We start from the raw sequence: 14,275 nt of genomic DNA on the forward strand, positions 1-14,275 counted from the left end.
AATCTACAAGAGGTTCCAACTTGCTAGATCTTGAGATAATAAAGGATCTACAGCGTATGTTAGATTCTCATAATGAGCTGGTGAAATCTTATAGGATGGCAAGAGATCATTTTCAAGAAAATCCTCATGCTAACCTTAAGTTGCGTCTTATTGGAAGAAGACAACAAGATGGAAGAACATACAACTTGGCGAGTTCTTCTGAAGTTGCTGCGCTGATTGTTGGTGATATTGGTAATATTGAGCCTCGAGACATTATTGTTGAAACTAAAACGGGAATTCTAAAGCATATAAGTGAATTGCATCCTTCATAAGTTCCTCTTCAATATCCACTTTTCTATATTTACGGTGATGATTGTTACAGGGTTGACATCCCTCATAGAGATTTTAGAAGCTTACAAAAAAGTAAACGGCCAAACTGCACCATGAGAGAATTTTTTGCGTACAGAATTCAAGATAGGCCAAATATTTTCTCATTGCCTCTGAATGGAAGAAGACTTTTTCAACAACAGTTAGTTGATATATACACAATGATTGAAACCGAAAGACTCAACTACATACGTAAAAAACAAAAGGTTCTTAGATGTGAGTCATATGAGAATATTCATAACTTAAAAAACACCAAAAACCAAGACATGTCCCGCGTTGGTCAACGTGTGATATTACCTTCATCTTTTACCGGAGGTTCTCGGTACATGATGCAAAACTACCTAGATGCCATGGCTATTTGTAGGTGGTATGGATATCCAGATTTTTTCATAACTATAACATGCAATCCTAAATGGCCTGAAGTTAAAAGATTCCTGAATAGTACCACCATTAATCCTGAAGACAGGCCTGACATCATGTGTAGATTATTTAAAGTTAAGCTTGATGCAATAATCAAAGACTTAAAAAAAGACGAAATTCTGGGAAAGGTTCAAGCAGGTGATTTACTTTATTATTTACTTAATATAATAGTATTTGTTAAACATAGTCTTCTTTTTAGCAACTTTCAATTTATATCGAACATTAATAATATTCATTTTTTATGTAGTTGTTTATGCCGTAGAGTTTCAAAAGCGTGGGCTGCCTCATGCCCATATATGTTTATTCATGCATGCTGATCACAAGCTTCCTACCGTTGATCATATTGACCCGTTTATTTCGGCCGAGATTCCAGACAAGAAGGAAGATCATGAATTATATTCCCTTGTGAGTGAATTCATGATGCATGGTCCTTGTGGTTATGATAACATGAACTGTTCATGCATGATTAATAGAAGGTGTTCTAAAAAGTTCCCTAAAAAGTTTACACCTCACAATTCTATTGATTCAAATGGTTATCCTATATACAGAAGAAGAGATTCTGGATGCACAGTTAAAAAGTCTGCTGTGGACTTAGACAACAGAATTGTCGTGCCATATAATAAAACGCTTCTGAAAAGATATCAAGCACATATTAACGTTGAGTGGTGTAATCAGGCTGCATCCATAAAGTATTTATTCAAATACATTAACAAAGGTCCTGACAGGGCTACAGTTGCTGTTGCAGACGCTGACAATCAAGATGATCAAGATAAAGCAAGAGATGAAATTAGAGAATATTTTGATTGTCGATACCTTTCTGCGTGTGAAGCAGCATGGAGGATATTTGCATTTGAAGTACATTACAACTCGCCTTCAGTAATTAGGCTTCCTTTCCGTCTCCCTGGTCAACAACAGGTTACGTACGGGCCCGATGATGATATTGATGATGTCCTTAACAAACCATCAGTTTCTTCATCAATGTTTTCAGCTTGGATGTTGTGTAACCAAATTAATGACGAAGCACGAAACCTTACTGATGTTGAATTTCCTACTAAGTTTGTTTGGAAACTTGAACAACGAAAGTGGGAACGACGAAAGCAGGGTTTTTCAATTGGAAGAATTCATCAAGTTTCTCCGTCTCTCGGTGAGGCGTATTTCTTAAGAATTCTTCTAAACAAAGTCAAAGGACCAAAATCTTTTGATGATATTCGAACGGTAGATGGCCAGACATATCCTACATTTAGAGATGCTTGCTATGCACGTGGACTACTCGATGATGACATGGAATATATCGAAGCAATTAAAGAGGCGAGTGCATCCGGTTCTGGTTATTATCTTCGTGCTTTATTTGGATCAATGTTATTGTCCAGCTCTCTTTCTATACCTGATTTTGTGTGGGAAAAAACATGGGAATATCTATCAGATGGCATTATTTACACACAACAAAGAATATTGAATATTCCAGGTACTTCAATTCGTTATTCAGTACTAAAATATATGAACCATATTATACTTTCAAATGAAGATTAATTATAAATTTTCAATTTTTACCATCCTTAATGAATTTGGTTTTTCGTTTTTATGTTTTGTTCATATACGTACTTCATATAATATTGTTTATATTTTATTAATACAATTTTGCAGATTTATCACTTCCAGAAACTCAAATTAAGAACTTAACTTTGTGTGAGATTGAGAAGTACCAACTTCGAAATAACTCAAGCCTACGTAGATTTCAAACTATGCCGTATCCTGATCACGATTCTATAGCTTCTTCAAACAATCGTTTAATTGTTGACGAACTCTCTTATGACACAATCACTTTACAAAATGAGTCTCACAGCCTTATAAGTTCATTAACAGATGAACAACGAAAAGTGTTTGACGAAATCATGAACGCAGTTGAAGCTAACAAAGGAGGTGTATTTTTTCTTTACGGCTATGGTAGAACAGGAAAGACATTTTTGTGGAAGACATTATCTGTGGCAATACGATCTAAAGGTCAAATTGTATTGAATGTTGCTTCAAGTGGTATTGCATCATTGCTGTTGTCAGGAGGTAGAGCAGCACACTCCAGATTTCATATTCCTATAAATCTTAACGAGGACTCAACTTGCAGCATAAAACCAGGAAGTGATGATGCGCATTTACTAAAGGAAACAAAATTGATTATATGGGATGAAACCCCAATGATACATAAACATGCATTTGAAGCTCTTGATAGAACAATGACGGACGTATTAACTCCTAATACTTCTATCAATTCGGGAATCCCATTTGGAGGTAAAGTTATTGTTTTTGGTGGTGATTTTAGGCAAGTTCTTCCTGTTATTACAAACGGAAGCAGACAACAGATTGTGAATGCATCTTTATGTTCTTCCTATATTTGGGGTAAATGCAAACTTCTTAGGTTAACAAAAAACATGCGGTTAACCATCGGAGCTCAAGCATCTGATATTGAGCAGACAAACCAGTTTGCTAAATGGCTGTTGGATATAGGCGAGGGAAATGTCGGTGGTTCAAATGATGGTGAAGCAACAATAGACATACCTCATGATCTTTTGATCAATGACTCGTATGATCCGATTCAAAGTTTAATTGATTTTGTTTATCCTTCAATTCTACAAAATATCAAAAATATTGAATTCTTTCGTGAAAGAGCAATACTTGCACCTACCAATGAAGATGTCCAAGACATTAATGATCGATTGATCTCACTTTTTCCCAGAGATGAAAAGGAGTACCTTAGCTCAGATAGTATCTGTCCAACAGAAGACTTCGTTGATCCGTTGCAAGCAAATTTATACTCGCCCGACGTGTTAAACGGTCTTAAAATTTCCGGATTGCCAAATCATAGATTGGTCTTAAAGGTGGGTGTTCCTGTTATGTTACCCCGAAACATTGACCATCAAATTGGTTTGTGTAATGGTACTAGGCTGCGAGTCATATCTCTTAAAAAACATGTCGTAGTAGCTGAAATAATATCTGGAGGTAATATTGGTACTCGCACATATATTCACAGAGTAAATATGATACCTACAGATAACAAGATTCCTTTCAAGTTTCAGAGAAGACAATTTCCAATTTCAGTATGTTTTGCAATGACGATTAACAAAAGCCAAGGACAGTCACTATCAAAAGTTGGTTTGTATTTAAAGCATCCGGTTTTCAGCCATGGACAGTTGTATGTGGCACTATCAAGAGTGAAGAGTAGAGACGGAGTCAAATTATTAATATTTGACGCAGATGGCAAACTTACAAACAAGACATCTAATGTTGTTTACAAAGAGATATTTCGAGATTTGTAATTTATGTTTCACTTTGTCAAATTTGATTGTAACTTACTTTCTTCCTTAGTTTCAACAATTTATCAGTTTTTGTGTCTTTTTTCACTTTACATGAATAAATCTATCATTTATGTTACCATTTATATCGTGTCCAACCATATAATATTTAAGATTAATGTGTTAGTAAATTAAACATATGCTTCTACCTTTAATATTTAATACCACATTGTTTCTTCAAATATTTCAAATGTTTTTAGAATTATAAAATAAAATTTCTTAAACCCGTGTTCTACACGGGCAACTAACCTAGTAGTAGTATAAATGGAAGATAATTATTTAAGTGAGATAAAATTTTGATATGCAAGTTTAAACTAGAACACAAAAGTGAAATTTTCCTATAGAAGTTCCAATCGAATAACAAAGCTTTTAGTTTCTGGTGAGCCATATATTCTGATTACTTTTACTTTCTATCTTATGATATCATGTAAGTTTTTAGGAAAAAAGAGGATTAAAAAACTATCTTTTTATTTTTATTTTGGTGTATTTGTTTTTATTAATCCCTACTAATATCTTTAGAATTGGCTGATAACGGTCCACTACTAATAGAATTCTAACGCTGTTAATTGCAGGTCACAGGAAAAATATTTTTAGCCAGAGTACTCATATTTTTTTTTTCTAAAAACTCAACATTTTCGTCCCAAACATCTTTGTAACCTTGGATTAGACCTTTAGAAACCATTTTCTAGTAAAAGCCTCAATTATCAATTATGAGGTCGTCGGAATCCTAGAACCATTGTCGGAATTGATTGGTGGTGCTCAAGTGGTGGTGGTTGGTTGATAGTGAGTCAGTTGGTGGTGGTAGCGGTGTTCAACTTGAGTTTTTCGGTAAAAAAGTGTGATTTTTTCCGGGCAAAAACGTTTTTCCGGTGAGCTGTAGGTTAAAAACGTCGTTAGGATTCTGTTAGTCTCGGATCGTTAGAAACAAATACGTTAAAAGATGAGGCTGTCAGCAGCCAATTCGTTGGTTAGGACTGACAACGATCAAAAGATGATAACTGAAATTAATAAAAACTGATATACATTTATATAATATTTCTTTTAATTGCAATATTGCATGTTAAAAACCTCTTATATTTGGTTCGTAATTGTTTTCTTTCCCAAGTTCTCCATTCTAAATTGATACATGATATGCTTCGCATGATAAAGATAACTAATATAAGCCACACAATATATTTTCTTAAAGTTAAAAGGTTGAATGTATTATTGGAGAAATAAAATGGTGAAGGATTCCTTTGATTCAGGTATAGGTTAAAATTTTGAATGATCTCATGATTAGATTGGTGTTTTTTTAATTTGATGTAATTTTTGGTGTGCTGCCATTCTCTGTTTTTAAGAGGGCTGCATGTTGGTTGTTTTTTCAGTGATGTTTAAAAAAAAATACACAATAAACGGACAAAATACATTATTTCCAACATTGACAAGTAACCAATAAAAATGGTGTGTTTCGTGATAAAGCATCACTTTCACCCTTCTAGTGGCATTAAATGCATTTTGCATGTCACACCTGCCTTTATGAACTCGCAACCATCACGAATTATAAAGGAAATGTACTTCTATTCTCGTGCCATGATTAATATATTCACACAATGGGCACTTCAATTTTCCGCTACTTTTACTTTATACTTCTTTTAAAATTATTCATCTTTTCAAAAAGATAAAGAATACAACGTATTGTATGGAATCAAGTCCTATCACGTCCAAAAGGACATACATTTCAATAGTACACATATTGTAAAGTAAATAGATGATTCATATTAACATAATGGTGAATTTATAGTTAGTTACGTATGTGTGCTATTGAAATTCTATGATGTAGATTAATGTCATTTTGAACGTGTTAGGATTTTTTGTTGATCATTTCTTCACGTTAGTGATAGAAAACATGAATAATATGATAAACTTATACATAAAACATATTTGTAATATCAGAAAGAATAACCATGACTGATGAGAATGATCCAGACGACATGATAGTTAGTTTGGTTGCCCTTTAGCATGTATATTAGTGATGGGGATTAGTGTTCTTCAGAAAATCAAAAATATGGGGGGGGGGGGGGGGAGAGAGAGTTATGAAATTTATTGTGAGGTTTAGGGTTATGTTATGATGCTAATTAGTTTTTCCATATATTTATATGCATCCAAGGGGAAATCCTTGATTAGCAAGAACGAGTAATATCGTCTATCAATAATTATCTAGCTAAGATAATAATAAGATATAATTTAATTATTTTGATATATTATTATATAAATTATAATGATGGCTATATATAAATATATAATCCGTATATTTATTCTTACACTTTTTTGATTCTACCATAACATGTTCAATTTTTCTGAAACTTTTTTTCGATTTGTTTGTGTCATCCTTGTACTTGGGCCATGCTAACCTTTTCCATATCGTTCCAATATATCAGATGTTTGTAAACAGTTTTGAGATGATACAAAAATTAGAGGAAATTGATACAAACAGCCAAACTTTATAATAACTTTATTAAAGGATCTCATGATATATTTACTCAAATTGAGACAATAACTATTTACACTTCAAAACAGTATACTTGGATTGGGCATAGGGAGAGTGATGGCATGGGGTCTCATGAATCATGATTGTAAAGGTTTGTTTGGGTTTCGAGTAGTACTGTTTGCTGAGCATGAATCATGAGATCCTTTAGGTGATGTAATGTACCTATTTTTTTTTTTTTTGTTTTAACTATTTAATCAAAAGGTAGCTAAATGTATTATTGCTCTAAGTTTTTATCATATACCTTCTTAAAAGCTTCATATAAAAAAAAAGGTTTTTTCCCCTTTATTTTAATGTTAAAAGAGTCGATCTTATTTTAATGTTAAAAGAGTCAATTATTATGATGTAACAAATTGAAAAGTGTACCAAATAAAATTAGAGGGCGATGTATTAGCACAACGTTATCAAGATTAACTTTTTTTTCGAACCATAAACTTTTATAAACACAAAAACCGAAAAAGAAACACCGAAACACGCCCTCCCTCCACAAGCCGGAGAGCAAAGCAACACCAAAAACAAGTTATATGAATTTAAAGTTACACCAATTGAACCACTCGATCTATGTTTTGATCTATATTTAAACCGAAGAAATATGAGAGAATACCATATTTTTGTAATCACTGTAGAAAATACCATATTTTTTCTTGAGAGAGTGAAACATATTCTAAGAAAGAAAGTATAATTTTTCAAACAAATGAAAGCTAAGATAGTGTTGATATTCAAAAATGGCTAGCCAGCAGTCTGTTGCCTATTTGCCATCTATTTTTATATAAAATAAAAAATATTCAACACAACAAAAATTAGAGTCGGATTCTAAGTAAGAGTTGCTCATTATTTATCAGCTACATGAACCCTTTTTATCCCGCACTAAATGAATCGCAACTATTTTATTTGCTAATGAGTTTCTTGATGAATTATTGTATTTTATTTTAACTTAGTAATTAGTTACTGGTTTCAACTCTAGAAATCAATTTGTCTACACACTTTAGTTGTAGTACCAATTAAGCAAACTTAAAAGTTAAGTGATTAAAACCATAAGGGCAAGATTAAAAGACGTAATTAACTTTTTATTCTGCTATTGATGCCATAATGACCGTACCTTGCTTGCAATGATGAGAGCCTCCACTTTGGTCTGGCTTAAAATGCCCGAAAGTGAAGAAGAAATGAGTTCTTTGTTTTTCTATTGATAGGACGTAAAATATAACTAAACTGTAATGCTATTTTATTCTTTGTTTCCCTTTCATTAAAATGGTAATCGTGTTATAATTGTTTAGTATTTTTTGTTGCGTCTAACGTTTAATTATAAATTAATGTAGACTATTTTAAGTTATGTCTAATGTTTATGAGCTACGGTTTATGCTTTAAGAAAGTTGTTGCGAGAAGAGAAAAAAAAAACAAAATGCATGATTTATTTATTTCAATTTTAATTTTTTAATATAAAATACAAGAAAATGAATAAGATACAATGTTTATTCATCTCTTTCAACATTATAAAAAAATATACATGTAAAAATTGTTTATTTATAGAACCTATACATGTGTAGATTATGTGTATCAAAAGTGAAAAATAAACATATGAACAAACTCGGTCAGTGATTTCAAGTTACGTGTCAGAAAGACAACTTTCTTAAAACAAATAATCAACGTAAATATATCTGGACAAAACCAATCCTAATCGAGCATTGTTGGTGATTTGAAAAGCGAATCAAACTATGAACCGTCCTTGTTTGCTAAATATTGATGATATGATTAGAAAAGTTGTCGTTTTTGTTGATAGAAAATGCATGTATTGTGAGTGAAAGGAAGAAGAAAGTGAGAGAAGACCTTGAGTTTATTGTGTTATATAATTTGCTTGTCGGATAAAATAAAATTGCAAAAATATTTGCTTCTTAAAATTATATTTATATACTTTATAGCAAATATTTTCATTTATCTCAGTATATACTCTATTTGTAAAGGCAAAGCCTTTAAACACTTGGGTCTAAGAAGGAGAGGTTTTGAGTTCTAAGTCCCATAAACAAAAAATGCTAAAAGAAGTTCACAATTCGAAAAAAGAGAAAAATTATAAACGTTGAAATGACGCAAAGTATATAATCTTGAATACTATGCATAAGGTATTACATCATCCACCCAAGTGACTATCCATGCATCATTTTCCTTGGCTTATTATATTTTTGTTTTTTCTGATGTCTTCAATGTCCCTTTGGACACCTATCAAGGTCGGAATGACTTCCAATGAGTGGAGTTGAAATATACGGGATTGCTTTTTGGCCATTATATAATGAATAGGCTTTCTTAATATGGGCTTTTTTTTAAGATTTAATAAGTAGTATTGTTATAACATACACAAGACATCACTATGTGTGTATCTATAATGGAATTAACGACACTAATTCACTAAAGGACTTTGGAAATTGGAGCTCATATTATTAGGCTATGTGTAGTGGAGGGCTACAAAATAAAAGCGATTTTCGACGCGTTGCGCCACGTTGACGTAGGCTGTCACGGTCTACTCAAACAATTAATTTTATTGACTTAAATATCTATACTAGTACGGGTAAGTAAGGTCATCTTCACAGGGACTTAAGGAAAGTGCAACTAATATTTATTAATTAATTAGTTAAGACGGACAGACGATGTCAAGCGATTTGAAAGATTAATATTAAAACTAAATGATTACTTTTAAATTTGCAAACAATAATGATGAAAGGTATTCACTCTAGGTTCGGGTAATGTGAACTTCAACTTAATCACACATTCACCTGACTTGATTGCGCAGTAATTACTAGACCTGTTAATTTGATTGTGATAACAAACGATACCTTAACTGAGTTGTTGATGCAATTGAACTTAGTCTACCTAATTACCAGTTTATGTTATGAAAACCAATTAAGTGCAAACCGATGTTTACTAGTCCAATTACACAAGAGCCTAACCCTATGTGTTGATGAACAAAACCAAACAAGTGATGCGGTAATCAATAATCAAGAACACGAACTGTTTAAACAATCAAAGCAATAATATAAGAAGATCAAATAGTAAAACTTAATCAAATTCTTAGTCTTTAAGCACAATGAATTTGGTCTTAGTCAAATTGCACAAACCCTAGCCTAGAATGAACACACGAGTTTAGCCGAGCATCGACATGACGTTAAAACAACTTATCTTGAAGAACATGTGATCAAGGGCTGAACCAGAAGCTTTGGGATGGTGGAAAATCGATCTCAGGTCCTTCTTCAGCTTCTGGAACAAGTGGTATGATGAATGGGGGTTTAAATGTGTATATATAGTGATTAGGGTTAATTTTCTCCGATTTAAGGCGGTTCGCGTCGCGCGAAGGGGTAATGGGTCTGTTCTTTGCATAGCGCGAAGGACAAAATAGTCGGGGCCAATGTCACACCCCAACCTAAGGCGGAAATGCCGGGGCGTGATCCGATTTCTCACAGCTCGAAGATACCATCATATATAAAATGTGACAATAGCTAATTAATTATTTTATTGAAAAAAAATACACACCATATCCAAGTATAGCAAACAATATAAGTACATGAATGTAAACTCAAATAATATTTTCTTGTTTATATCCTAAGGTCTTGTCTATGTGTCCAACTTCAGTATTCAATACAAGCAACCTGCATATGCATAAAAAATGGAGTTTTGTCAACAAACATGTTGAGTGAGTTTATCACCAATTTTTGACACCAAAAATAATGTTAATATAATAAATAAGAAGAACAAGCAAAACGTAATAAATGCGGTAATGAAATCAAACCATGAGCAAATAAGTTGTCAATTAAACCATTGCCAAGCGAATCGGGCGCCGGTAAATCAACCATAAGCAAATAGTAATAAGACCGTTGCCAAGCGAATCGGGTGGTGGTCAATAATATGAGAACCCAATACATGGGATATGATGAACCTCTCCGAATACGATTGTGCACATAAACAAGTAAACACATAAACAAGTAACAAGTATATTTGATTAATCACACACAATTATTCGTTTGCTATTTTGAGATAGATAGATATTATAAATAAGTACGCATATATCCCCAAAACGTTGTTAAAATTGAGTAAAATAGGGGAATGATAAATCTCACCTTAGATTAAAGGAAAGTGATTAATTATTAAGATAAACGAACTAAAGATTAAGCGAGTCGTCCGCTACACGTCGAACGAGATTAATGATCAGAATTCCGGTTATGTTATATTTAAGATTTAAGCGAGCTGCTACTGACCAGAATCCGAACAGCGATTCGGAAGTCGGATTTTGGTCAGTAGCCTTAAATCATGTTACGAGAATAAAAGTCTTCTGGACCGAACGTTGAATCCGACCAGAAGTATTAGAAAACGTAAAGTCAAAGTTATTGCCTATTTTTCCCTTAAACGGGTTTGACTCGATTTGACCCGTCAATACTCCTCAATATCAGAAATTGATAGGTTATCGACAAGTGAGTATAAATGAACATTTGATCAGTTAACAACTTACCCGGATAGTGTTTGTATTAACGAGAAATCGAGGTCAACGGCTTAACGAATGCCAAAGTCAACTGCAGCTAACGAATCTTCACTTTAAATGAGCAAAACGAGCAAGAAAACGTTGGTTGAGGGTAGGTGACGGCTAGGAATGCTTAGTTGCAGTAAACTTTAGGGTTTGTAGTTATGATGTGTTTATATAGGGGTTTAATTAACTTGTTGGACAAGAAACGGGTCTATTTTGGTAACCGAATCACATAATTAAGAACGAAATCGGGTCTTTAAATCATCGATATATTAACCAAATTACTGAGTATGAACCTAGACATCATTACACACTAAATACAATAACTTGTGGCTCAAATTTCGTGATTTATGGTTGATTTAGGAAAGATTTAGCATTAAACGAAGATCTTAAACGAATTTGGCTGATCTGGCTGCATCTTCGCGCTGCGCTAAGATGCAAGGCTTGTATCTTCGCGCCGTGTGAAGGTGCTACTTCACCAGACTTTCAACTTTTGACAGTTTTAGTCCTTATAGTTCCAAAAACGCATTTTTAAGCGATTTTAAGAGTTTCTAAGGGCTATTTGGCACTAATGAAAGTTAAGGAATTATAAAATAAGATAAAAATAATTATTTCACTAATAAATACATAATTGTATTAATAAGAAAGATCCGAATACTTTCCCGAATCAAGTAAACGTAAACGAATACGAGTTTGAAAAATTCGAGATGTTACAGCCAGTTTCTGGCTTGTTTGCGAACCAGCATCTTCAAGGGTCCTTCGCGTCACGCGAAGGATAAAAACACCAACCAGACTTATTTACTTTTCTTATTTATGCCTCGTGAAGCGTGCAGTCCCATTCCCGCACTTCTCAGCCTTCATTCCAAGCTCGTAAATCAACCCCTCAAGCCTCCATAACGTCCAATGCTCTGAAACACGTAAAAATGCTTGAAGTACCAATGTTCATTCATTTATTTAACTAAATATAACTAATTAATATAATATAACACCTAACTTTTACCCAATCACCACATCCCTACACTTATCCATTTTCGTCCCGAAAACGACTTCGCAATAAAATTAGAATCAGAGATTATTTTTACAAAATGGTGTTAGGTTATTTTAATTAAACAATGAGAACACAAAAACTGTGATTGCCGATATTGTTGTCCATTTAAACTCATGCCTCAATACTTACCGGGAAAAATATGGTGTGACAATTTTATTTGTTAATATGATTAAAATAGAACCCACACTTCATTGTTTTACACAATGGAGTCATAGACTGTGGTCGTGAGGGTAAAGGTATGAAGACTTGATTCTTAGCTTCTTATTGCTTATGGAATATATAAACTAGAATAGAAAGGCAGAACGAAATTGAAGCATTTGCTTGGAGCATTAAAGACTGAATGACACAGAAAGCCAAAAGTCAATATGTGTCGCGAATACATCAATTATTCTAAATCTTGAATTCTTGAATAGTCGGTTTAAAAGTTTCTCGTAACTGACCAGGTTTGCACTCTACGAGGAATTAAATAAACCTTATCCATTATTATGCGACCTCTTAATTTTGACAGAATTACAGAAATTGTCATTTATCTTCCACCCAAATTTCACTCGTTGTCTCTCATCTTCAAAGTTGATCTTTTTTGTCCTTTGCGTTTCAAAATCCAACAGCGTTTGTCCTTTTCACCTAACCCGGTTAAATTTTCTTGTTAAGTCAGGTCATGTGCCTTGCACATGATGGCAAATTGGTCATTTTACCTATTAAACTAAAATAATATTTTAATAAATAAACAAAAACAATAAAAAATTTAATATATAATTATACTCTTCCTCTCTCTTCTCCACCTCCTTCTTCTTCCTCCATAGCCAAGCTTTCCGGCCACCGCCACCGTCTTTTCCGACAAAACTACTTCAACACCTCTCCGTCACCATCATCGTGTCTCCCGCCGGCCACCATCAGTTCGTCATTGTCGCGAATCACCATTATTCTCGTCATCCCGCTGGCCACCATCAGTTCGTCATCATCGCGAATCACCATTATTCTCCTTATCCCGCCGGCCGTCTCCCGCTGGGCAAACAACGATTTTGAAATCTGCAACTCGTTTCGATTGCTTCTTGTTTGGCCCATCAAAATTAGCATTTATTAAAATAGATCAATGGTTTCGATTGCTTCTTGTTTGGCCGGAAACCTGCAACTCGTCGGTGCTACAGGTGGGGGTTTCAAATCCCCTGTTGTAAATCCCCAATTAAAGCTGTACACAATACACTCAAACCAATTGGAGGCAGAACTTAAATAGATGGGGACGAATCTGGTGTGTTGCGACGGTGGTCTCCGGCAGAACTTCACCAAAAATCAAAACCCCGCCGTGAATGCTTCGGACCGTTCATCACCACCACCACCACAAACATTACCACCCATCACCACCACCGTGTCTCCACCTCCACCCCCGCCGTGAACCATTCGAACACGGCCTCATCCCACTCCAAAAACTCATCTTCACCGACGCCACACAAACATTAACCTCTCTCCGCCACAAACTCCTCAACCACCCACTCTCCGAAAGCCATCGTGAATGCTTCGGACTGTTCATCCCTCTGCTTCGAGAAAATCGTCTCCGACAGCCAATGTGTTCGAGATAATCGCTTTCGTTCATCCCTCTGCTTCGGACCCCATTGTGGATGCTAAGGCTGATAAGGTTAATGCTGTTGGTGTGGTTGTGTATGATCTGGTTATATTTTTGTATATACCGTGGTGGTGTGGGGTTGGAGGTGATGCAAATGAGAGAGAGAGAGAGAGAGAGAGAGAGAGAGAAAAAGAGAGATGTTTTGTTTTTTTATTTATTAAAACATTTTTAATTAGGTAAATTGATCAATTTGCCCTTATGTGCAAGGCACCTGACCTAACTTAACAAGAAAATCTAACCGGGTTAGACGAAAATGACAAACGCTATTGGATTTTGAAACGTAAAAGACAAAAAAGATCAATTTTGAAAATGAGGGACAACGAGTGAAATTTGGGTGAAAGATAAATGACAATATCTGTAATTATGTCTTTAATTTTTAGTATCAACTATTCGAAATCTCGAGTTATAAGTACTCTTTTGGGTGAAATGCAATTTTAAAAGGTATTTCACA

At 34.2% G+C, this 14,275-nt stretch overlaps 1 protein-coding gene and 1 non-coding gene across 2 annotated transcripts; one reads left to right on the forward strand and one right to left on the reverse strand.

Annotated features, from left to right (window-relative positions):
- The first annotated feature begins 422 nt into the window (after positions 1-422).
- LOC143550659 (uncharacterized) lies at positions 423-4,094 on the forward strand. Its single transcript, XM_077041273.1, has 3 exons — positions 423-924; positions 1,034-2,251; positions 2,431-4,094. The coding sequence occupies exons 1-3, from the start codon at positions 423-425 to the stop codon at positions 4,092-4,094; spliced, it is 3,384 nt and encodes a 1,127-aa protein (XP_076897388.1).
- Positions 4,095-6,460: 2,366 nt separating this feature from the next.
- Positions 6,461-6,559, reverse strand: LOC143552434 (U6 spliceosomal RNA). The gene has a single exon (XR_013138656.1). It is a non-coding gene; the product is annotated as a U6 spliceosomal RNA (small nuclear RNA).
- Positions 6,560-14,275: the final 7,716 nt, after the last annotated feature.

The sequence above is a fragment of the Bidens hawaiensis genome, unplaced genomic scaffold (assembly GCF_021521415.1).
Source record: "Bidens hawaiensis isolate Kalapana, Puna unplaced genomic scaffold, B.hawaiensis_p1.1 tig00001016_1, whole genome shotgun sequence".
Taxonomy (NCBI): Eukaryota; Viridiplantae; Streptophyta; class Magnoliopsida; order Asterales; family Asteraceae; genus Bidens; species Bidens hawaiensis.

Coding starts and splice junctions, on each gene's coding strand:
- LOC143550659 (XM_077041273.1), top strand. CDS start 423: ATGAGAGAATTTTTTGCGTACAGAATTCAAGATAGGCCAAATATTTTC. Junction 925..1,033: donor TCTGGGAAAGGTTCAAGCAG/GTGATTTACTTT, acceptor TTTTTTATGTAG/TTGTTTATGCCGTAGAGTTT. Junction 2,252..2,430: donor AAGAATATTGAATATTCCAG/GTACTTCAATTC, acceptor ACAATTTTGCAG/ATTTATCACTTCCAGAAACT.